The sequence below is a fragment of the Oncorhynchus mykiss genome, chromosome 9 (genome assembly GCF_013265735.2).
Source record: "Oncorhynchus mykiss isolate Arlee chromosome 9, USDA_OmykA_1.1, whole genome shotgun sequence".
Taxonomy (NCBI): Eukaryota; Metazoa; Chordata; class Actinopteri; order Salmoniformes; family Salmonidae; genus Oncorhynchus; species Oncorhynchus mykiss.
This window is the reverse complement of record NC_048573.1, coordinates 3,553,949-3,578,512: the sequence shown is the minus strand read 5'-3', so window position 1 is coordinate 3,578,512 and position 24,564 is coordinate 3,553,949. Positions and strand designations below refer to the sequence as shown.

Here is a 24,564-nt window from a genome sequence, read left to right as displayed (position 1 = left end):
AAAGGGAACAAGTGTTCCATTTGGGACATAACCTGAATATAAAGATGAATATAAACGCACTGGAAAGGGCCTTTTTCTCATTTGGGCAAAAGTCCATCCTCCACCCTCTCTCTCCTCCGTGACCCAGAAACCAATAGGTAGTCGAGGAGATGGCAATTCGTTAGCAGGCGAAACGGAAGACGGTCCCTCCCCTCCTCGATAGCCACCTCTCATGGAGGACAGTCACGTGTGTCCTACCAAAGTCCTTCACAGAAAGAGTTTTGAAATCAACAACATCCCCTCCCCTTTGAATCAGCTTTTGTTTTGTCACAGGAGAAAAACATGCATCTGTTTAAAAACAATATACTACTTTTAGTTTTATCTAGAACATGTACTTCACAACTAGCATCATTTGTTCTGATCACTTTGCATATTTGAATTGGGATCCAAGTGATTTGCCTGATGACGTGCGAGTGGACTAGGAGTCTCGTTTCATACAAGCGCATTTTCGTCCCGTGTTCCCTCTCCTCGACGCCTCTTGATTACCCTTTGGCCTTTTACAAAAGGAGGCGAGAGGACGTAGGAGTTGAGCAAATCCAATTAAGAAAAGATTCCACGATTGTCCTGGCTGGCCAGGCAGTGCTAGCCGATCACAGACGATGTCTCGGTCCCGATTGAGGCCAGGCAGTGCTAGCCGATCACAGATGTCTCGGTCCCGATTGAGGCCAGATAATCCCTCAGTCCTGATTGTCCAGCTTGGCCATGGTAAATTAAAATTACCCTTATGACATTGTTACATACAAGGATATACCATGAAATATCAGATAATTCACTAACTTTTCAAGGTAGTTTTTATAACGCGGTCCCGTAAAAAAGACCAGTAGCCTTTACTGTGTAGCTTGTTGTTATGTTGGCCAATCAAAGAGGCTCAATGTGACGCAAGTGGAGTGAGTTCACTAATGCAAGATGGAATAACATATGGGAACTCAAAGTTAGCAAAAATGGGGTTGGAGTGACCGATAGGTAGGCTGATGTTTTCTCATCTGAATGGGGTTGGGAGTAACCGATAGGTAGGCTGATGTTTTCTCATCTGAATGGGGTTGGGAGTAACCGATAGGTAGGCTGATGTTTTCACCTGAATGGGGTTGGGAGTAACCGATAGGTAGGCTGATGTTTTCATCTGAATGGGGTTGGGGAGAAATTGCAGCATGTGGCCTCAATTAGCCTAGCTATCCATAGCTGGTTCTCTAGGCTACTCCAGTCAAGACAGATATTGTAATATGGGATGATGAATAACATTGTGTTTTTTCTCTCTCTCTCTCAGCAGATTTGAAAAAATAAAAAAAGAAGTTACAAAAAACAATTTGAACATGTGGCGTCGAGAGGCTGTGTGTGTGTTAGGACACGGAGGATATGGCGTTATGGGGAGAGCCCATCTGTGTGAGGACTTTGTCCAGCCACTGTAGAGGGCCGTGCAGGTGCACTTCTATCCAGCAGGGGGTGCTGGTGACGTCCTGGCGGTGGTACTCTGCACCCCAACCCTGGGGGAGGAAGAGGAGAACACACACACACACACACACACGATTAGAGGGTACACTGCACAACACAACTGAAAACTTGCAGGATTGAGCATTCAGAGACAGCAAGACCAGAGAATGGGATGAGCTCGTAGACCACCTGTTAACCCCTGACCCTTCAAATCTAATTGTATTTGTCACGTGCCGAAAACAACGGGTAGAGACTTAACCGTGAAATGCTTATGAGCCCTGAGTAATATAAAATACACAAGAATAGAGCTACACAGGAAGTACCAGATCAATGTGGAGCTATATACAGGAAGTACCAGATCAATGTGGAGCTATATACAGGAAGTACCAGATCAATGTGGAGCTATATACAGGAAGTACCAGATCAATGTGGAGCTATATACAGGAAGTACCAGATCAATGTGGAACTATATACAGGAAGTACCAGATCAATGTGGAACTATATACAGGAAGTACCAGATCAATGTGGAACTATATACAGGAAGTACCAGATCAATGTGGAGCTATATACAGGAAGTACCAGATCAATGTGGAACTATATACAGGAAGTACCAGATCAATGTGGAACTACAGTTGAAGTAGGAAGTTTACATACACCTTTAGCCAAATACATTTAAACTCAGTTATTCACAATTCCTGACATTTAATCCTAGTAAAAAAATCCCTGTTTTAGGTCAGTTAGGATCACCATTTTAAGAATGTAAAATGTCAGAATAATAGTAGAGCGAATAATTTATTTCAGCTTTTATTTCTTTCATCACAGTGGGTCAGAAGTTTACGTACACTCAATTAGTATTAGGTAGCATTGCCTTTAAATTGTTTAACTTGGGTCAAACATTTCAGTTAACTTTCTGATGGCCACTCCAATACCTTGACTTTGTTGTCCTTAAGCCATTTTGACACAACTTTGGAAGTCTGCTTGGGGTCATTGTCTATTTTGTAGACCCATTTGTGACCAAGCTTTAACATCCTGAATGATGTGTTGAGATGTTGCTTCAATATATCCACAATTCTCCTTCCACATGATGTTGTCTATTTTGTGAAGGGCACCAGTCCCTCCTGCAGCAAAGCACCCCCACAACATGATGCTGCCACCCCCGTGCTTCTTGGTTGGGACGCTGTTCTTCAGCTTGCAAGCCTCCCCCTTTTTCCTCCAAACACAACGATGGTCATTATGGCCAAACAGTTCTATTATCAGACCAGAGGACATTTCTCCAAAAAGTACGATCTTTGTCCCCATTGTGCAGTTGCAAGCTGTAGTCTGGCTTTTTAATGGTGGTTTTGGAGCAGTGGGTTCTTCCTTGCTGAGCTGCCTTTCAGGTTATGTCGATATAGGACTTGTTTTACTGTGGATACAGATACTTTTGTACCCGTTTCCTCCAGCATCTTCACAAGGTCCTTTGCTGTTGTTCTGGGATTGATTTGCACTTTTCACACCAAAGTACGTTCATCTCTGGGAGATAGAACGCATCTCCTTCCTGAGCGGTATGACGGCTGCGTGGTCCCATGGTGTTGATACTTGCGTATTATTGTTTGTACAGATGAACGTGGTACCTTCAGACATTTGGAAATTGCTCCCAAGGATGAACCAGACTTGTGGAGGTCTACAATTTTTTTTCTGAGGGCTTGGCTGATTTCTTTTGATTTTCCCATGATGTCAAGCAAAGAGGCATTGAGTTTGAAGGTACACCTCCAATTGACTCAGATGATGTTAATTAGCCTATCAGAAGCTTCTAAAGCCATGACATCATTTTCTGGAATTTTCCAAGCTGTTTAAAGGCACAGTCAACTTAGTGTATGTAAACTTCTGACCCACTGGAATTGTGATACAGTGAATTATATGTGAAATCATCTGTCTGTAAACAATGGTGGGAAAAATGACTTGTGTCATACACAAAGTAGATGTCCTAACCGACTTGCCAAAACTATAGTTTGTTAACAAGAAATTTGTGGAGTGGTTGAAAAACAAATTGACCCCTCCCCCGACCCCATGTTTACCTTGACGAAGCTCATGCGTACGGTACACATTGCCCACCTGTAACCCTTAGCCCCTCCCCTCATGTTTACCTTGACGAAGCTCATGCGTACGGTACACATTGCCCACCTGTAACCCTTAGCCCCTCCCCTCATGTTTACCTTGACGAAGCTCATGCGTACGGTACACATTGCCCACCTGTAACCCTTAGCCCCTCCCCTGACCTCATGTTTACCTTGACGAAGCTCATGCGTACGGTACACATTGCCCACCTGTAACCCTTAGCCCCTCCCCTGACCTCATGTTTACCTTGACGAAGCTCATGCGTACGGTACACATTGCCCACCTGTAACCCTTAGCCCCTCCCCTGACCTCATGTTTACCTTGACGAAGCTCATGCGTATGGTACACATCTTGGTGAGCTCGTAAACAGCCTCAAAGCCGTGGTTCACTGACTGGGCCAGTAGCTGGGCAAATTCCTGGTGAAGAACAATAGAAGTTTACATTCCAATTGTACAAGGTAGAAATGTGTCTTCTGCCGTATACTATATAAAGTATATGCACAGTACCAGTCAAAAGTTTGGACACATCTACTCATTCCAGGGTTCTAGAACACCTACTCATTCCAGGGTTCTAGAACACCTACTCATTCCAGGGTTCTAGAACATCTACTCATTCCAGGGTTCTAGAACACCTACTCATTCCAGGGTTTTAGAACACCTACTCATTCCAGGGTTCTAGAACACCTACTCATTCCAGGGTTCTAGAACACCTACTCATTCCAGGGTTTTAGAACACCTACTCATTCCAGGGTTCTAGAACACCTACTCATTCCAGGGTTCTAGAACACCTACTCATTCCAGGGTTTTAGAACACCTACTCATTCCAGGGTTCTAGAACACCTACTCATTCCAGGGTTCTAGAACATCTACTCATTCCAGGGTTTTTCTTTATTTTTACTATTTTCTACATTGTAGAATAATAGTGAAGACATCAAAACTATGAAATAACACATATGGAATCATGTAGTAGAAGTGTTAAACAAATCAAAATATATTCTCTATTTTAGATTCTTCCAAGTAGCCACCCTTCGCCTTGATGACAGCTTTGCACACTCTTGGCATTCTCTCAACCCGCTTCATGAGGTAGTCAAAAGAAAATAAAATATTTATTTAACACTTTTTTTCGGTTACTACACGATTCCATATGTTTTATTTCATAGTTTTGATGTCTTCACTATTATTCTACAATGTAGAAAATAGTCAAAAAATAAAGAATAACCCTGGAATGTTCTAAAACGATTGACCAGTGGGGTTTATAATTATATTATATTCTCCTCTGAAAGACAGAGGTAGAATTGGAACCTTCCGGTCGTTGTGTGTGTGTGTGTGTGTGTCCTGTCTACCTACCTGGTTGTTAAAGATCTTCAGACTGCAGCCACTAGGGATCTTACACACCGTGGTGGGGTGGAAACCGTGATGATAGTTACAGTTACGACTCTGAACGAAGATACTGGTGTCACTCAGACACTCTGCATACACCTCACCTCCTACGTAGTAGAGATGGACACCTGGGGAGAGGATTATTTCTTTATTTAAATGCATAAAATGTCTCCTATGACCGAAAACAGCCTCTGGACATCAGAGCAACAACAATCACTAACTTCGATTTTGATGAAAATGTCTACTTCAATTAGTCGGCAGCTCTGAGCGTTACTCCGGACCAGGCCCTGATCCGCGGGACTCCAAAGAGGAAGTGGCTGTGAAAGAGGTGAGCTGGCACCCTGACGAGACTACAATAGACTGCCATTTTCTATTAGCGAACAAACTGGATGAGCTCTGTTAGAGACTATTACTACCAACGGGAACTGAAGAACTGGCCCTAGCCCTCACCCTCCGATCCAACAGGTCCCAGACGTGCTCAGTGGGATTGAGATCCGGGCTCTTCGCTGGCCATGGCAGAACACTGACATTCCTGTCTTGCAGGAAATCACGCACAAAACGAGCAGTATGGCTGGTGGCATTGTCATGCTGGAGAGTCATGTCAGGATGAGCCTGCAGGAAGGGTACCACATGAGGGAGGAGGATGTCTTCCCTGTTGAAATTGCCTGCAATGACAACAAGCTCAGTCCGATGATGCTGTGACACACCGCCCCAGACCATGACGGACCCTCCACCTCCAAATCGATCCTGCCCCAGAGTACAGGCCTCGGTGTAACACTCATTCCTTCGACGATAAACACGAATCCGACCCTCACCCCTATATGAGACAAAACTGCGACTCGTCAGTGAAGAGCACTTTTTCCCAGTCCTGTCTGGTCCAACAACGGTGGGTTTGTGCCCATAGACGACGTTGTTGCCGGTGAGGTCTGGTGAGGACCTGCCTTACAACAGGCCTACAAGCCCTTAGTCCAGCCTCTCTCAGCATATTGAGGACAGTCTGAGCACTGATGGAGGGATTGTGCGTTCCTGGTGTAACTCGGGCAGTTGTTGTTGCCATCCTGTACCTGTCCCGCAGGTGTGATGTACCAATCCTGTGCAGGTGTTGTTACACATGGTCTGCCGCTGCGAGGACGATCAGCTGTCTGTCCTGTCTCCCTGTAGCGCTGTCTTAGGCATCTCACAGTACGGACATTGCAATTTATTGCCCTGGCTACATCTGCAGTCCTCATGCCTCCTTGCAGCATGCTTAAGGTACATTCACGCAGATGAGCAGGGACCCTGGGCATCTTTCTATTGGTGTTTTTCAGAGTCAGCAGAAATACCTCTTTAGTGTCCTAGGTTTTCATAACTGTGACCTTAATTGCCAACCGTCTATAAGCTGTTGGTGTCTTAACGACCGTTCCACAGGTGCATGTTCATTAATTGTTTATGGCTCATTGAACAAGCAATGGGAAACAGTGTTTAAACCCTTTACAATGAAGATCTGTGAAGTTATTTGGATTTTTACTAATTATCTTTGAAAGACAGGGTCCTGCATTTATGTTTAGAGTCGTGGCTGAACGAGGACATGGCTATCTATACATCTCGTTGGTATTTCAAAACGTTAAACCTTTGAAACATCTGTCCATATTCTTCCTCGAGTCTTGATGATCATCCAGGTGCTTTTTGGCAAACTGGAGTCCACTTTTTGGATGAGATGGGTCCCATTATGTCTGGTGAAAACCAAAACACTGCATTCCACAGTAAAATCCCTCATACCAACGGTCAGCATGGTGGTGGTAGTGTGATGGTTTGGGGTCCAGCATGGGGGTGGTAGTGTGATGGTTTGGGGTCCAGCATGGTGGTGGTAGTGTGATGGTTTGGGGTCCAGCATGGTGGTGGTAGTGTGATGGTTTGGGGTCAGCATGGTGGTGGTAGTGTGATGGTTTGGGGTCCAGCATGGTGGTGGTAGTGTGATGGTTTGGGGTCAGCATGGTGGTGGTAGTGTGATGGTTTGGGGTCCAGCATGGTGGTGGTAGTGTGATGGTTTGGGGTCAGCATGGTGGTGGTAGTGTGATGGTTTGGGGTCCAGCATGGTGGTGGTAGTGTGATGGTTTGGGGTCAGCATGGTGATGGTAGTGTGATGGTTTGGGGTCCAGCATGGTGGTGGTAGTGTGATGGTTTGGGGTCAGCATTGTGGTGGTAGTGTGATGGTTTGGGGTCCAGCATGGTGGTGGTAGTGTGATGGTTTGGGGTCAGCATGGTGGTGGTAGTGTGATGGTTTGGGGTCCAGCATGGTGGTGGTAGTGTGATGGTTTGGGGTCAGCATGGTGGTGGTAGTGTGATGGTTTGGGGTCCAGCATGGTGGTGGTAGTGTGATGGTTTGGGGTCAGCATGGTGGTGGTAGTGTGATGGTTTGGGGTCAGCATGGTGGTGGTAGTGTGATGGTTTGGGGTCCAGCATGGTGGTGGTAGTGTGATGGTTTGGGGTCCAGCATGGTGGTGGTAGTGTGATGGTTTGGGGTCCAGCATGGTGGTGGTAGTGTGATGGTTTGGGGTCAGCATGGTGGTGGTAGTGTGATGGTTTGGGGTCCAGCATGGTGGTGGTAGTGTGATGGTTTGGGGTCCAGCATGGTGGTGGTAGTGTGATGGTTTGGGGTCCAGCATGGTGGTGGTAGTGTGATGGTTTGGGGTCCAGCATGGTGGTGGTAGTGTGATGGTTTGGGGTCCAGCATGGTGGTGGTAGTGTGATGGTTTGGGGTCCAGCATGGTGGTGGTAGTGTGATGGTTTGGGGAGGCTTTGCTACCTCAGGACCTGGACGACTTGCCTTCATAGAAGCCTTAGTCAAAGTCCAGACCTAAACCCAATTGAGATGTTGTGGCAGAGCTTGACAGTGTGTCAAACTTCCTCCACAGATACGTGAGAGACTGGTCCACAACTACAGGAAGTGTTTGGTTGGTCCACAACTACAGGAAGTGGTTGGTTGGTCCACAACTACAGGAAGTGGTTGGTTGGAGTCATTGCAGCTACAGTAAACTCCTCCATAGAGACGTGAGAGACTGATCCACAACTACAGGAAGTGTTTGGTTGGTCCACAACTACAGGAAGTGGTTGGTTGGAGTCATTGCAGCTACAGTAAACTCCTCCACAGAGACGTGAGAGACTGATCCACAACTACAGGAAGTGTTTGGTTGGTCAACAACTACAGGAAGTGTTTGGTTGGAGTCATTGCTGCTACAGGAAGTGGTTGGTTGGAGTCATGGCAGCTACAGGAAGTGTTTGGTTGGAGTCATGGCAGCTACAGGAAGTGGCACAACCAGTTGAGTGTAAAGGGGAAAAAGGGGAATTGGGTTTTGCAGAACTTTGTTCATTAAATAAAGTATCCATTTTATTTTTGTTAATTGTAAAGTCAAGTTCCCTTGATCTAATATTAGGTTTTGGTTGAAGATCTGATAACATTTTGTATCAAAAACATTCAGAAATAGAGAAAATCTGAAATTGGGGGAAATACTTTTTCACAGCAATGTAAGTATTTTACACCCCTGAGTCAATACGTGTTAGAAAGCTATTACAGCTGTGCCTTTCTGGGTAAGTCTCTAACAGCTGTGAGTCTTTCTGGGTAAGTCTCTAAGAGCTGTGAGTCTTTCTGAGTAAGTCTCTAAGAGCTTTGTACACCTGGCCTCAAACCCATCGAACACCTTTGTGATGAATTGGGAAGCCGACTGCGAGCCAGGCCTAATCACCCCCAACGTCAGTGCCTGACCTCACTAAGGCTCTTGTGGCTGAATGGAAACATGTCCCCCCCCACAGCAACGGTCCAACATCTAGTGGGTCTTCCCTGTTGCCATAGACACAGTCTCACCAATATTTCTAAAGCTAAACTCTCGAGTCTCACCTTTGCCGATGTGCCTGCGTGTGTTCTCTATGGTCGAGTTGCGGTTGACGTTAGACAGCAGGCCGAGGCAGAAGCGGTTGCGGTTATTGGACGGGTCGGTGAAGCCGTCGACCAGAACACTGGAGTCTGACGCCAGGTACGCCTCACCCACGCGGTTATTCAGCTCATAGTACACTATAGAACACCAGTGTTTTGGTTCCTCGTAGGCTACTGGCTGAACATCTAGAGAGAGAGAGAGAGAGACAGAGGAGGTTATTCAGCTCATAGTACACCAGTGTTTTGGTTCCTCGTAGGCTACTGGCTGAACATCTAGAGAGAGAGACAGACAGAGAGAGAGAGGAGGTTATTCAGCTCATAGTACACTATAGAACACCAGTGTTTTGGTTCCTCGTAGGCTACTGGCTGAACATCTAGAGAGAGAGAGAGAGAGACAGAGAGGAGGTTATTCAGCTCATAGTACACTATAGAACACCAGTGTTTTGGTTCCTCGTAGGCTACTGGCTGAACATCTAGAGAGAGAGAGAGAGACAGAGAGAGACAGAGAGGAGGTTATTCAGATACATCTAGAGAGAAAGAGGAGGAAGGAGAGAAGGAGAGAGGGAGAAAGAAGAGAGGGATAGCGAGAGAGAAGAGAGGCAGGAAGAGCGGATATTAATGTCTATGGGCATACTGCGTTTCTGTGGTTACCTGGCCTGTTGTTGGTATCTAGGCCGGTTGGCATGGCGAGGAGGTTGGTTTCCATTGGCTGGGAGCAGTCCTGAATCAGATAATCATCTGGAGGCATGTAGGCTGGGGGCGGGGTGTCAGCTGTGTTACAACACACCATTTATTAGCAAACACAACAACCTACGGCATAGAAAACTAATTGAACACAGCTGTATAGAGTAAGACGCTCCAGGTAAGCTGTAGAGAGGAGAGGAGAGAGAGGGAGGAAAGAGAGGGAGGAAAGAGGAGAGAGAGGGAGGAAAGAGAGGAGAGGGGGGGAGGAAAGAGAGGAGAGGGGGGGAGGAAAGAGAGGGAGGAAAGAGAGGAGGGGGAGGAAAGAGAGGAGAGAGAGGGAGAGGAAGAAACGAGAGGAGGGGGGGGGTGGGGGGGGGGGGGGAGAGAGGAGAGAGGGGGAGGAAAGAAAGGAGAGAGGGGGAGGAAAGAGAGGGCTCCAGAGGTGAGCCAGCTCGGGACCAGTCTTACCCGGGACATGGAAGGGGCTGTCTGGGTCGGAGCTAAGTGGGGAGTGGGGGAACGCGGAGATGCTGCTGGACCCACTGCCGGGCGAACTGGGGAAGCTGTTGCCAGGGGAACAAGGGAACGCCAACCCTCCGTTGCCGCCCCCGCCTGGAGGGAAGGATTCTGGGAAAGTGGCGTTGTGGGGCATGAGAGGCTCGTTCTGGTCGATGGCGCCATGGTAACGGGGCTGCATCCCCGGCCTCGCTGTGAGGTCACTGTTCCTAGGGACCAGGACAGGGGGCAGCACTGAGGAGGGGGGAGAGAGAGGGGGAGGAGGAAGGTGTCAGTCCCTTATCAATAAGGCAAGCTGGCTCTATTTCCATACAGCTAAAACCTTGTAGAGGTCAATTTCAGATAGTATACTTGTTATTATAAACTGGGCTGGTCGAGCCCTGAATGCTGATTGGCTGAAAGCGGTGGTATATCAGACCGTATACCACGGGGTATGACAAAAACATTAATTTTTACTGCTCTAATTATGTTGGTAACTAATTTATAATAGCAATAAGGCACCTCGGGGGTTTGTGGTATGTGGCCAATATACCACGGCTAAGGGTTGTGTCCAGGCACTCTGAGTTGCATCGTGGGTAAGAACAGCCCTTAGCCGTGGTACATTGTATATACACAAAAGTATGTGGACACCGCTTCAAATTAGTGGCTTTGGCCATTTCAGCCACACTCGTTGCTGACATGCAATCTCCATAGACAAACATTGGCAGTAGACTGGCCTTACTGAAGAGCTCAGTGACTTATAACGTGGCACCGTCTTAGGATGCCACCTTTACAACAAGTCAGTTCGTCAAATTTCTGCCCTGCTAGAGCTGACCCCGGTCAACTGTAAGTGCTGTTATTGTGAAGTGGAAATGTCTAGGAGCAACAACGGCTCAGCTGAGAAGTGGTAGGCAACAGAAGCTCACAGAACGGGACCGCAGAGTGCTGAAGCGTATAAATATCTTCTGTCCTCGGTTGCAACCCTCACTACAGAGTTCCAAACTGCCTCTGGACGTCAGCACAAGAACTGTTCGTCAGGAGCTTCATGAAATGGGTTTCCATGGCCGAGCAGCCGCACACAAGCCTAAGATCACCATGTGCAATGCCAAGCGTTGGCTGGAGTGGTGTAAAGCTCATCGCCATTGGACTCTGGAGCAGTTCTCTGGAGTGATCGATCACACTTCACCATCTGGCAGTCCGGCGGACTAATCTGGGTTTGGGGGATGCCAGGAGAACGCTACCTGCCCCAAATGCATAGTGGCAACTGTAAAGTTTGGTGGAGGAGGAAACTTTATAGATGGCATTTTTCATTGGGGCAGGTAGCGTTCTCCTGGCATCCGCTGGGTCCCTTTCCTGTTTCAGCATGACAATAACCCCGTGCACAAGGAGAGGTCCACACACTTTCGTCAATTTAGTGGCCATTTACCCCCTCCGGGCCATATACCACCACACGCCCTCCGGGCCATATACCACCACACCCCCTCCGGGCCATATACCACCACACCCCCTCCGGGCCATATACCACCACACCCCCTCCGGGCCATATACCACCACACCCCCTCCGGGCCATATACCACCACACCCCCTCCTGCCCATATACCACCACACCCCCTCCTGCCTATATACCACCACACCCCCTCCTGCCTTATACTTACTAGGGCTGTCCAATTTCTTGTTGTGGTAGGGGGTCAGTGTATACTCAGTAGGGGGCAGTGTAACCTCACTAGGGGTCAGTGTATACTCACTAGGGGGTCAGTGTATACTCACTAGGGGGTCAGTGTAACCTCACTAGGGGGCAGTGTAACCTCACTAGGGGGGCAGTGTAACCTCACTAGGGGGGCAGTGTAACCTCACTAGGGGGGCAGTGTAACCTCACTAGGGGGGCAGTGTAACCTCACTAGGGGGGCAGTGTATACTCACTAGGGGGGCAGTGTATACTCACTAGGGGGGCAGTGTATACTCACTAGGGGGCAGTGTATACTCACTAGGGGGCAGTGTATACTCACTAGGGGGTCAATGTAACATACTCACTAGGGGGTCAGTTTATACTCACTAGGGGGTCAGTTTATACTCACTAGGGGGTCAGTTTATACTCACTAGGGGGGCAGTGTAACCTCACTAGGGGGGCAGTGTAACCTCACTAGGGGGGCAGTGTAACCTCACTAGGGGGGCAGTGTAACCTCACTAGGGGGGCAGTGTAACCTCACTAGGGGGGCAGTGTAACCTCACTAGGGGGGCAGTGTAACCTCACTAGGGGGGCAGTGTAACCTCACTAGGGGGGCAGTGTAACCTCACTAGGGGGGGCAGTGTAACCTCACTAGGGGGGGCAGTGTAACCTCACTAGGGGGGCAGTGTAACCTCACTAGGGGGGCAGTGTAACCTCACTAGGGGGGCAGTGTAACCTCACTAGGGGGTCAGTGTAACCTCACTAGGGGGTCAGTGTAACCTCACTAGGGGGTCAGTGTATACTCACTAGGACTGTCCACTCTCTTATAGTGGTAGGGGTTGATACAGACATCTTTGTGTTTGGCCGTGAAGGGGAATTGGCAGCACTCCAAGGCCTTGAGTTCATGATGAGACTGTAGGTCGGGCCACCTCCACACTCTGCAGTAGATGACGTGGGGGAGACCTTTACGATGGGATACCTGGAGACGACCGTCCAACGACCGAGGGATGGTCACACACTTACCTGGTGGGAGAGGGGAGATGATTTAGAGAGACACACACACACACACACACACCACCCCCCCCCCAGACCACTCACTGGGCTGTCCGGGACAGCTGAGAGCCTTCTCCAGCTCCTCCATCGTTCCCTTCCTCTTCTTCAGTTTCTTCACTAGGGCGTCCACTGCCTTCTCCGCCCACTTCTCCTCCTCATCCCCCTGTTTCCATCCCAGCAGCCTCTTCACCGCCGGGCTGGTGAAGGAGAATAGCGACGTCACGTTCATCTTGATGTCGACGTAGGGAAGGACCGGGTCCTCTGGGAGAATATCCTCAAATACAGTGCAGTCACACACGGGTACTCAGTATCTCCCTCTCAGTCACATACAGATGCACACTAAGTAGTGTGGAGAGGATCACACTCTGTGTTGTTGTGCCCTAGCTAGCCTCTGGCCTGTAGAGTGTTACTGCACGGAGGGATCTAGGTTGGCCAGTTGTGTTGGGCAGTCGTAGGACCAGATCAGGCTGTCACGCCTTACAGCACACCTGAGAGAGAGAGACAGTACACCTGAGAACAAGAGACAGACCGTACGACAGGCAGCACACCTGAGACAGAGAAACAGACAGCGCACCAGAGAGAGAGACAGGCAGCGAACCAGAGAGACAGGCAGCGCACCAGAGAGACAGGCAGCGCACCAGAGAGACAGGCAGCGCACCAGAGAGACAGGCAGCGCACCAGAGAGAGACAGAGAGACAGGCAGCGCACCAGAGAGAGAGAAAGAGAGAGAGACAGGCAGCACACCTGAGAGAGAGAGACAGGCAGCACACCTGAGAGAGACAGGCAGCACACCTGAGAGAGAGAGAGAGACAGGCAGCACACCTGAGAGAGAGAGAGAGACAGGCAGCACACCTGAGAGAGAGAGAGAGACAGGCAGCACACCTGAGAGAGAGAGAGAGACAGGCAGCACACCTGAGAGAGAGAGAGAGACAGGCAGCACACCTGAGAGAGAGAGAGAGAGACAGGCAGCACACCTGAGAGAGAGAGAGAGACAGGCAGCACACCTGAGAGAGAGAGAGAGAGACAGGCAGCACACCTGAGAGAGAGAGAGAGAGAGAGAGAGAGACAGGCAGCACACCTGAGAGAGAGAGAGACAGGCAGCACACCTGAGAGAAAGAGAGAGACAGGCAGCACACCTGAGAGAGAGAGAGACAGGCATCACACCTGAGAGAAAGAGAGAGACAGGCAGCACACCTGAGAGAAAGAGAGACAGGCAGCACACCTGAGAGAAAGAGAGAGACAGGCAGCACACCTGAGAGAGAGAGAGAGAGACAGGCAGCACACCTGAGAGAGAGAGAGAGAGAGACAGGCAGCACACCTGAGAGAGAGAGAGACAGGCAGCACACCTGAGAGAAAGAGAGAGACAGGCAGCACACCTGAGAGAGAGAGACAGGCAGCACACCTGAGAGAGAGAGAGACAGGCAGCACACCTGAGAGAGAGAGAGACAGGCAGACAATTCGATCAGAATTGGACAGAGAGCACAGCAGCTTAACTCTCAAACTAACCCGCCCTAGATCTGAAAGAATCGGCTAGCTGTAAACTATCCTTCTCATTTCACTGTCTGGCCTGCCTGATGCTCCATCCTACCACCACTACCGCATTAGATACAACACATTTCCCTTCTATCTGCAGGATAGACAGCTGAAGAAAAAAAATCAATGTGTCCAAGCACGGCGCGGTTTAATTGGGAGATGGAGATGTGGAGGGTCAGGAGAGAGAGAGTGTTACGTTGCAACAGCAACCCTGCCTTTGCCTCCCCCCCCCTTGGGACACTCTCCTATCCCGCCTTTGCCGAACGAACGAAGCTACATTGTTTATGACCGACCAGGAGACAGGCCTGTAAGCTTGCCCGGTCTGAGAGCACTTTCAACCGACCTGGGCTTCAGACAGAGACGGCCTGTCAGTCACTCCAGTGGCGGTACACGTGATCCAATCAAATGTATTTTGATGTGATCATTGCTACAAGGAGAAATCATAACGACAACAAAAAATCCGTTTCTAACTACATCCGACTGTTATTTCTACAGGGAGAGAAAACGGGGTCTTAAAAATAATAACGTTCATCGTTTAACCGATTCTAAACGGATAAACTATTAACTTAACTAAATAAAAAAAACGGTTTATGATCAGATAGGCCTACATGCTTTGGGGATAAGTCTTGTCTGGATGAGAACGACAATAGAGCGAAAAGTTGGACGACTCTGGAATCGTAAAATAAACTCTTACTCTAGTTTGAGCTTCGAACAAACGATTTAAACAAACAATTTATTCGGAAAAACATAGGACTGTTGTTTATTTTGTATTTAAATTATAGGAAGCATTTACATTACCGTGTTTTAACCAGACGTTATTTTTGTTTTAAAGCGCTCCAGAACAACACCGGACTCCTCGCCTCCCGCTTGCCGGACTCTAGCGTCACATTTAAGGCAGAACCACTGGCAAAACGCCCTCCCTGGGATAGCACCGCGTAGGAGGAGGGGCAAAAACAAATTAGAAACCATGACACGACATATACATTATATATAAGGTTATATTATTGGGTTATCGTGTAAGGTTTTCCATTCTCTCTGACATCTACAAAAAAAAATATATTTGTATAATCTATAAATAACAACATATAAGCATAATATTATTAAAAAAACACGTAAAAAAAAAAATATATATATATATATATATATATATATATATATAAAACCAAAGGATAGTTTCCACCGATCTCCTCTGGTAACAACTCCTATTGAGAATGTGTTAAATGGAGGAAGATAAAATATATATATATATATATATATATATATATATATATATATATATATATATATATATATATATATATATATATATATATGATTCATTAAGTAGTTTGCTAGTGTTGAGAGATAATTCACCATCAAATCACAAACAACCTTACAAATCAAATATTTATTTTATGTTTCCAGACCTTTTAATTTTTAATTTTATTTTATTACTTTCGTTACAGTTTGTTTGGAAAAGAGAAGAGAATCTGCGTGGGGGGCAAGTTGGTTAATGTAGTTCTCTTGGCACTCTGCCCCTGCGCACAGGAAGGGCGTGTTGCCTACAACTCCCAGCGGCCAGTCGAGTTACCAAACTTCAGTGGAGAGTAAAACAGCGAGGAGACAACCGTGGACTAAAACGAGAAGCTATTTGTTTCGTTATTTTGTTGTTGTTGGTGAATACATGTTAGCTATGTCATCTATGTAATTGTACACGATAGCGAGTTAATATAACACACGGTATATTTAGTCTTTAATTGACAGTCTAGAAAAAAATAAACTAATGAGACTATAAAGGAATGTTTTGGTGAAAACGAAAGCTTGACGCTTCCACCGAAACAAAACAGCAGTCATTATATATACAGTTTCCTGGTATTCATTGCACAGCCTGAATGGAAAACGTTTTATATTGTTAGTTAACCAGAAAGCTAACTAACTCTTTAGTGTCTCTAGTGAGACTTATCAAGACTCGACAGCATCGATAAACCAACTATGGACGGATGTCAACCAAACATGCGGCAAAATAACAACGAAAAAAGTGTAGAAAAATGTATGGACGAATACCTGAAATCCATCGGCTTTCACCGGAAAAAAATAGCCAAAGACGGGTCGTGTTTATTTCGGGCTGTAGCTGAACAGGTAAAGTCCAAGTTGAACGTTATTCACATGACAAATCAAAGAACAACAAAATATCACAGACGGCTCTTTTTAATAATAAAAAAAATAAGCTTTTTAATAAAGTTAACTTGTTTAGCTTCGTAGACATTTCCGAGAGGAAAGTCCTCAACAGTGTTTCACACACACACACCCTCTCTCTTTCTTTCCATGCACGTGTTTTTAATCCAGGCAGTTTTTTCTCATCCTCACGTTAAAAGTCCAAACAAACAGCATTTATATATTGCAAACATTTTTAACTTGAATCTCAACTAATAAAAACAATGGCAACTTTATTTATTTTGTATTACTTTCAGGGAGACTTGGTCCAGGAGAATTTAGTCAAGTTGTGTTTTTAGCGAGATGGTTAGTTAGCTAAGGTAGCAATCAGTGTGTTGGTCCAGTCTTATGTTAGCCTGCTAGCTAGTTTGTTAAGCCTGAAGTTTACTAGCTACTTTAGTGCACTATTTTTGACTGGGTTTTCGTGTGTGGTGTTTCTCAGGTGTTACACTGTCAAAGCCTCCATACCAAAGTCCGTGCCACCTGTGTGCAGTATCTAAAGAAGAACAAGGAGAACTATGCAGCGGTAGGAAGCTAGTTAATAGGAAGGCCTCAACCAAGTTACCACTTGAACCAACTGCGTTATATTATATTGGCTTAGAAGTGTCTCTCTGTGTGTGTCTCTCTCTGTCTGTCTGTCTGTCTCGCTCATCTCCCTCTCTCTCTCATCTGTCTCGGTCTCTGTGTCTCTATCTCTCTGTGTCTCTATCTCTCTGTGTCTCTATCTCTCTGTGTCCATCTCTCTGTGTCTATCTCTCTGTGTCTCTATCTCTCTGTGTCTCTATCTCTCTGTGTCTCTGTGTCTCTCTCATCCCTCTCTCTCTGTCTATCTCTGTCTCTCTGTCTGTCTCTCTATCTCTCTCTCATCCCTCTCTATCTCTCTCTCGCTCTCATCCCTCTGTCTCTGTGTCTCTATCTATCTCTCGGTCTCTGTCTCTCTCTCATCCCTCTCTCTCTCTCTCTCTCATCCCTCTCTCTCTGTCTCTCTCATCCCTCTCTCTCTGTCTCTCTCATCCCTGTCTCTTTATTGCTCTCCTCCAGTTCATAGAAGGAGACTTCGAGGAGTACATAATGAAACTTGAGGACCCTCAGGTAAACTGTTTATCCGTGTCCAACACACATGACTGTAACTCCAAACTAATATGAATTCCTGTACTTTAGGCAGTTCTTAGTGCTTAGCTGATTCATATAAAATGTTTTTTTTTTTCAGCACTGGGTGGGAGAGGTGGAGATATGTGCACTGGCTCTGATGTACAAGTAAGAATTTTCATCACGTTCATCATCTTGACCTTGTCGTCTGTCTCTCTTGTAAATGATATCTTGTTCTCAACTAGCTTACCTGGTTAAATAAAGGTGAACAAATAAAATGTGTGTTTGTTTACATGTTAGTAGTTATTTACTGAGACTAAAGCTTGGTCTATGTTCTCTAAATGCATTTGTTTATCCAGGAGTGATTTCATCATCTTCCAGACCCCTGGTAAACCTCCTGTTCAAATCACGGACAACGGCTTTAATGACAAGGTAAAAAACAAACGCACCGTGTTTAAACAACACTGCATCCTGATTTCTATTCACTACTTTTGACCCGAGGCAAACTTTTGTTGCTTTGTGTCCGTTAGGTGCGTCTGTGCTTCCTGAACGGGAACCATTACGACAGTGTCTACCCCATAGCTCATGTGAAGAATGCTGCCCTGTGCCAGTGTGAGTTAAGAACACACACACACACACAGTCAGGGGGTTAGATTAATCTGGCCTGGGGTATGGTCCGACACGTCATCGGGGCGGAAGTGGTAAGGGAGCAGCGCCCTTCTCCAATAGAACAGGAATCTCTGCTGCTCGGTCATGTTGTCAATCCAGGGAGCAGTGAATCGTCCAGATGTGTTTTTCAAACTCGTTTTCATGAGGAAGGCAGATAGAGTTGTTGTTGTTTTTTCAAATCAAAAAGCGTATTCTCTTTTTGCACGTGAAAAACACCCGTATATACAGAACGGGGCACCTGGGTCACGCCTGGGAGGGTAGCCTGATTCCAAATCAAATGTATTTATATAGCCCTTCGTACATCAGCTGATATCTCAAAGTACTGTACAGAAACCCAGCCTAAAACCCCAAACAGCAAGCAATGCAGGTGTAGAAGCACGGTGGCTAGGAAAAATTCCCTAGAAAGGCCAAAACCTAGGAAGAAACCTAGAGAGGAACCAGGCTATGTGGGGTGGCCAGTCCTCTTCTGGCTGTGCCGGGTGGAGATTATAACAGAACATGGCCAAGATGTTCAAATGTTCATAAATGACCAGCATGGTCAAATAATAACAATCACAGGCAGAACAGTTGTAACTGGAGGTGGACTGGTGACAGCAAGGAGTCATCATGTCAGGTAGTCCTGGGGCATGGTCCTAGGGCTCAGGTCCTCCGAGAGAGAGAAAGAAAGAGAGAATTAGAGAGAGCACACTTAAATTCACACAGGACACCGGATAAGACAGGAGAAGTACTCCAGATATAACAAACTGACCCTAGCCCCCCCGACACACAAACTACTGCAGCATAAATCAAATGCGATTTTAAACTTACAGCCTGGAAACAAAACATGCCTGGACCAGGTTAATGGAACCCCCCCCCCCCCCCCTTCTCTCAGTTTGGGACGAGGTTAATGGAACCCCCCCCCCCTTCTCTCAGTTTGGGATGAGGTTAATGGAACCCCCCCCCTCTCTGTTTGGGACGAGGTTAATGGAACCCCCCCCTTCTCTCAGTTTGGGATGAGGTTAATGGAACCCCCCCCCCTCTCTGTTTGGGACGAGGTTAATGGAACCCCCCCCCCCCTCTCTCAGTTTGGGACGAGGTTAATGGAACCCCCCCCCCCCCCCTCTCTCAGTTTGGGACAAGGTTAATGGACCCCCCCCCCCCCCCTCTCTCAGTATGGGACGAGGTTAATGGAACCCCCCCCCTCTCTGTTTGGGACCAGGTTAATGGAACCCCCCCCCTCTCTCAGTTTGGGACGAGGTTAATGGAACCCCCCCCCTCTCTGTTTGGGACGAGGTTAATGGACCCCCCCCCCTCTCTCAGTTTGGGACGAGGTTAATGGACCCCCCCCCCCCTCTCTCAGTTTGGGACGAGGTTAATGGAACCCCCCCTCTCTCAGTTTGGGACGAGGTTAATGGACCCCCCCCCCCCTCTCTCAGTTTGGGACGAGGTTAATGGAACCCCCCCCCCTCTCTGTTTGGGACGAGGTTAATGGAACCCCCCCCCCTCTCTCAGTTTGGGACGAGGTTAATGGAACCCCCCCTCTCTCTGTTTGGGACGAGGTTAATGGACCCCCCCCCCCCTCTCTGTTTGGGACGAGGTTAATGGAACCCCCCCTCTCTCAGTTTGGGACGAGGTTAATGGAACCCCCCCCCTCTCAGTTTGGGAGGAGGTTAATGGAACCCCCCCTCTCTCAGTTTGGGATGAGGTTAATGGAACCCCCCCCCCCTCAGTTTGGGATGAGGTTAATGGAACCCCCCCCCCCCCTCAGTTTGGGATGAGGTTAATGGAACCCCCCCCCCTCTCTCAGTTTGGGACGAGGTTAATGGAACCCCCCCCTCTCTGTTTGGGACGAGGTTAATGGAACCCCCCCCCCCTCTCTCAGTTTGGGACGAGGTTAATGGAACCCCCCCTCTCTCTGTTTGGGACGAGGTTAATGGACCCCCCCCCCCCCCCTCTCTGTTTGGGACGAGGTTAATGGAACCCCCCCTCTCTCAGTTTGGGACGAGGTTAATGGAACCCCCCCCTCTCAGTTTGGGAGGAGGTTAATGGAACCCCCCCTCTCTCAGTTTGGGATGAGGTTAATGGAACCCCCCCCCCCTCAGTTTGGGATGAGGTTAATGGAACCCCCCCCCCCCCCCCCCCTCAGTTTGGGATGAGGTTAATGGACCCCCCCCCCTCTCTGTTTGGGACGAGGTTAATGGAACCCCCCCCCCCCCCTCTCTCTGTTTGGGATGAGGTTAATGGAACCCCCCCCCCCCCCCTCTCTCTGTTTGGGATGAGGTTAATGGAACCCCCCCCCCCCCCCTCTCTCTGTTTGGGATGAGGTTAATGGAACCCCCCCCCCCCCCTCTCTCAGTTTGGAACGAGGTTAATGGAACCCCCCCCCCTCCACCCCCCTCTCAGTTTGGGATGAGGTTAATGGAACCCCCCCCCCCCTCAGTTTGGGATGAGGTTAATGGAACCCCCCCCCCCCCTCTCTCAGTTTGGGACGAGGTTAATGGAACCCCCCCCCCTCTCAGTTTGGGACGAGATTAATGGAACCCCTCTCTCAGTTTGGGACGAGGTTAATGGAACCCCCCCCCCTCTCTCAGTTTGGGACGAGGTTAATGGAACCCCCCCCCTCTCAGTTTGGGACGAGGTTAATGGAACCCCCCCCTCTCAGTTTGGGACGAGGTTAATGGAACCCCCCCCTCTCTCAGTTTGGGACAAGGTAAATGGAACCCCCCCCCCCCTCTCTCAGTTTGGGACGAGGTTAATGGAACCCCCCCCCCCTCTCAGTTTGGGGCGAGGTTAATGGAACCTCCCCCCCTCTCAGTTTGGGATGAGGTTAATGGAACCCCCCCTCAGTTTGGGATGAGGTTAATGGAACCCCCTCTCTCTCAGTTTGGGATGAGGTTAATGGAACCCCCCTCTCTCAGTTTGGGATGAGGTTAATGGAACCCCCCCTCTCTCAGTTTGGGATGAGGTTAATGGAACCCCCCCTCAGTTTGGGATGAGGTTAATGGAACCCCCCCTCTCTCAGTTTGGGATGAGGTTAATGGAACCCCCCCCCCTCTCTCAGTTTGGGATGAGGTTAATGGAACCCCCCCCTCTCTCAGTTTGGGACGAGGTTAATGGAACCCCCCCCCCCCTCTCAGTTTGGGACGAGGTTAATGGAACCCCCCCCCTCTCAGTTTGGGACGAGGTTAATGGAACCCCCCCCCCTCTCAGTTTGGGACGAGGTTAATGGAACCCCCCCCCCCCCCTCTGTTTGGGACGAGGTTAATGGAACCCCCCCCCCCCCCCCCCCCTCTGTTTGGGACGAGGTTAATGGAACCACCCCCCCTCTCTGTTTGGGACGAGGTTAATGGAACCCCCCCTCTCTCAGTTTGGGATGAGGTTAATGGACCCCCCCCCCCTCTCTCAGTTTGGGACGAGGTTAATGGAACCCCCCCCCCTCTCTCAGTTTGGGACGAGGTTAATGGACCCCCCCCCTCTCTCAGTTTGGGACGAGGTTAATGGAACCCCCCCCCCCCTCTCTCAGTTTGGGACGAGGTTAATGGACCCCCCCCCCCCCTCTGTCAGTTTGGGACGAGGTTAATGGAACCCCCCCCCCCCTCTCTCAGTTTGGGACCAGGTTAATGGAACCCCCCCCCCCCCCCCCCTCTCTCTGTTTGGGACGAGGTTAATGGAACCCCCCCCCCCCTCTCTCAGTTTGGGATGAGGTTAATGGAACCCCCCCCCTCTCTCTGTTTGGGACCAGGTTAATGGAACCCCCCCCCTCTCTCAGTTTGGGACCAGGTTAATGGAACCCCCCCCCCCCCCCTCTCTCTGTTTGGGACGAGGTTAATGGAACCCCCCCCCCCTCTCTCTGTTTGGGACCAGGTTAATGGAACCCCCCCCCTCTCTCTGTTTGGGACCAGGTTAATGGAACCCCCCTCTCTTGTGAAGAACACTGCCCTCTGTCTGCCACTGTGAATTCCGATGAGTCATTTCACCATTTTAGGTTTGTGCTATTAGCTGGCTGTACTGTTTTGCCTCCTCGTGTGGTCAATGACCACAGATCTGCAACCAGGCAGTTCAAACCTTCCTGGAGTACTTGCCTTTGAAATATATGTTGGGGCGAAGGTTTATCTATCAACAGAATAACAAGGCAGTCAACAGGTTGTTTTTACTGATGTTGTGTGTGTGTGTGTGTGTGCCTCTGTGTGTGTGCCTCTGTGTGTGTGTGCCTCTGTGTGTGTGTGCCTCTGTGTGTGTGTGCCTCTGTGTGTGTGTGCCTCTGTGTGTGTGTGTCTCTGTGTGTGTGTGCCTCTGTGTGTGTGTGTCTCTGTGTGTGTGTGTGTGTCCTGCCCTCTCTCTCTCTCTGCAGCCGTCCTGTACGAGCTCCTCTATGAGCGCGTGTGTGGCACGGACCATTCCGTGGTGGCTCCCTGTCTGAAGGGCGGTACCGGTAACCGTGGTAACGACCTTCTCGAAGACGACCCGGACAACGAGCAGTGTCGTAGCAGCGACGAGTCGGACCTGGAGGGAGAGGACGCTCTCTGGTAGGGACAGCTCTAGGAACTGTTCTAGAGACAGCTCTAGGAACTGTTCTAGGAACTGTTCTAGGGACTGTTCTAGGGACAGCTCTAGGAACTGTTCTAGGGACGGCTCTAGGAACTGTTCTAGGGACGGCTCTAGGAACTGTTCTAGGGACGGCTCTAGGAACTGTTCTAGGGACGGCTCTAGGGACTGTTCTAGGGACGGCTCTAGGAACGGCTCTAGGGACGGCTCTAGGGACGGCTCTAGGGACGGCTCTAGGGACGGCTCTTTTACAGAACCAAACCCAATGCAAGTCAATAGTAGCTATATGCCCAATTCCATGTTTCATGTCCAAATGATTTAGATTTAAACTTAATTGACACAATCTATTTTTAGATGGGGATGATTTGGACACGAAACATGAAAATGCTAATATGGTTACCGTTGACTTGCATTGAATTTGAGCCACAGATGCTACAATGTTAGCATTTGAAACGGTGTCCAGGTTAACCAAAACCAAAGCATGGGTTGCTGTCGTATCGTGTCCATATTCAGCTCACCGGGTAAGGAAACCAATATGTCATTTAGGAATGTGGATGAACCATCCTTTTTTATCCATTAGATGGGAATCCCAGTTTCCGACAGCCAGTAATAGCTGACTTTTGACAACAAAACAACAAAAATATTTTTGTAAATAATAATAAAATAGATAAATAAAAGTGTATATATAAACAAAACAATACAATACAATAATAAGTGACAGGCTGAGAAATAAAATTGGTATTTTGTTTAATAGCCTCTACATTGATGGACATTAGGCTTTATAGCCTCTACATTGATGGACATAATGCTTTATAGCCTCTACATTGATGGACATTAGGCTTTATAGCCTCTACATTGATGGACATTAGGCCTTATAGCCTCTACATTGATGGACATTAGGCTTTATAGCCTCTACATTGATGGACATTAGGCCTTATAGCCTCTATATTGATGGACACAAGGCTTTATAGCCTCTACATTGATGGACATAATGCTTTATAGCCTCTACATTGATGGACATTAGGCTTTATAGCCTCTACATTGATGGACATAATGCTTTATAGCCTCTACATTGATGGACATTAGGCTTTATAGCCTCTACATTGATGGACATTAGGCCTTATAGCCTCTACATTGATGGACATTAGGCCTTATAGCCTCTACATTGATGGACATTAGGCCTTATAGCCTCTACATTGATGGACATTAGGCCTTATAGCCTCTACATTGATGGACATTAGGCCTTATAGCCTCTACATTGATGGACATTAGGCCTTATAGCCTCTACATTGATGGACATAATGTTTATTAGCCTCTACATTTATGGACATTAGGCTTTATAGCCTCTACATTGATGGACATTAGGCCTTATAGCCTCTACATTGATGGACATTAGGCCTTATAGCCTCTACATTGATGGACATTAGGCTTTATAGCCTCTACATTGATGGACATTAGGCCTTATAGCCTCTACATTGATGGACATTAGGCTTTATAGCCTCTACATTGATGGACATTAGGCCTTATAGCCTCTATATTGATGGACACAAGGCTTTATAGCCTCTACATTGATGGACATAATGCTTTATAGCCTCTACATTGATGGACATTAGGCTTTATAGCCTCTACATTGATGGACATAATGCTTTATAGCCTCTACATTGATGGACATAATGCTTTATAGCCTCCACATTGATGGACATAATGCTTTATAGCCTCTACATTGATGGACATAATTCTTTATAACCTCTACATTGATGGACATAATGCTTTATAGCCTCTACATTGATGGACATAATGCTTTA

At 47.9% G+C, this 24,564-nt stretch overlaps 2 protein-coding genes across 3 annotated transcripts in view; one reads left to right on the top strand and one right to left on the bottom strand.

Moving 5' to 3' along the window:
* Nucleotides 1-1,019: 1,019 nt before the first annotated feature.
* Nucleotides 1,020-15,237, bottom strand: LOC110531330 (mothers against decapentaplegic homolog 1). 2 transcript variants are annotated; one of them, XM_036987083.1, is made up of 9 exons: nucleotides 15,083-15,237; nucleotides 12,797-13,239; nucleotides 12,506-12,721; nucleotides 10,006-10,287; nucleotides 9,505-9,624; nucleotides 8,818-9,039; nucleotides 4,911-5,071; nucleotides 3,885-3,980; nucleotides 1,020-1,520 (listed from the first exon to the last, which is right to left on the bottom strand). In XM_036987083.1, exons 2-9 carry the CDS (start codon nucleotides 12,978-12,980, stop codon nucleotides 1,377-1,379), a joined length of 1,425 nt encoding a protein of 474 aa, XP_036842978.1. In that variant the 5' UTR covers nucleotides 12,981-13,239; nucleotides 15,083-15,237; the 3' UTR covers nucleotides 1,020-1,376. The 2 variants fall into 2 exon arrangements, with proteins under 2 accessions (XP_036842978.1, XP_036842979.1); XM_036987084.1 differs by lacking the exon at nucleotides 15,083-15,237 and adding an exon at nucleotides 14,628-15,040.
* Nucleotides 15,238-15,812: 575 nt separating this feature from the next.
* otud4 (OTU deubiquitinase 4) overlaps nucleotides 15,813-24,564 on the top strand; it is a 43,990-nt gene continuing 35,238 nt past the window's right edge. The window contains exons 1-7 of the mRNA XM_036987082.1: nucleotides 15,813-16,402; nucleotides 16,920-17,003; nucleotides 17,519-17,569; nucleotides 17,688-17,734; nucleotides 17,926-17,998; nucleotides 18,097-18,178; nucleotides 22,566-22,740. Coding sequence (XP_036842977.1) covers nucleotides 16,256-16,402; nucleotides 16,920-17,003; nucleotides 17,519-17,569; nucleotides 17,688-17,734; nucleotides 17,926-17,998; nucleotides 18,097-18,178; nucleotides 22,566-22,740 — 659 coding nt within the window. The 5' untranslated portion in view covers nucleotides 15,813-16,255. The remainder of the gene's footprint in view (nucleotides 16,403-16,919; nucleotides 17,004-17,518; nucleotides 17,570-17,687; nucleotides 17,735-17,925; nucleotides 17,999-18,096; nucleotides 18,179-22,565; nucleotides 22,741-24,564) is intronic.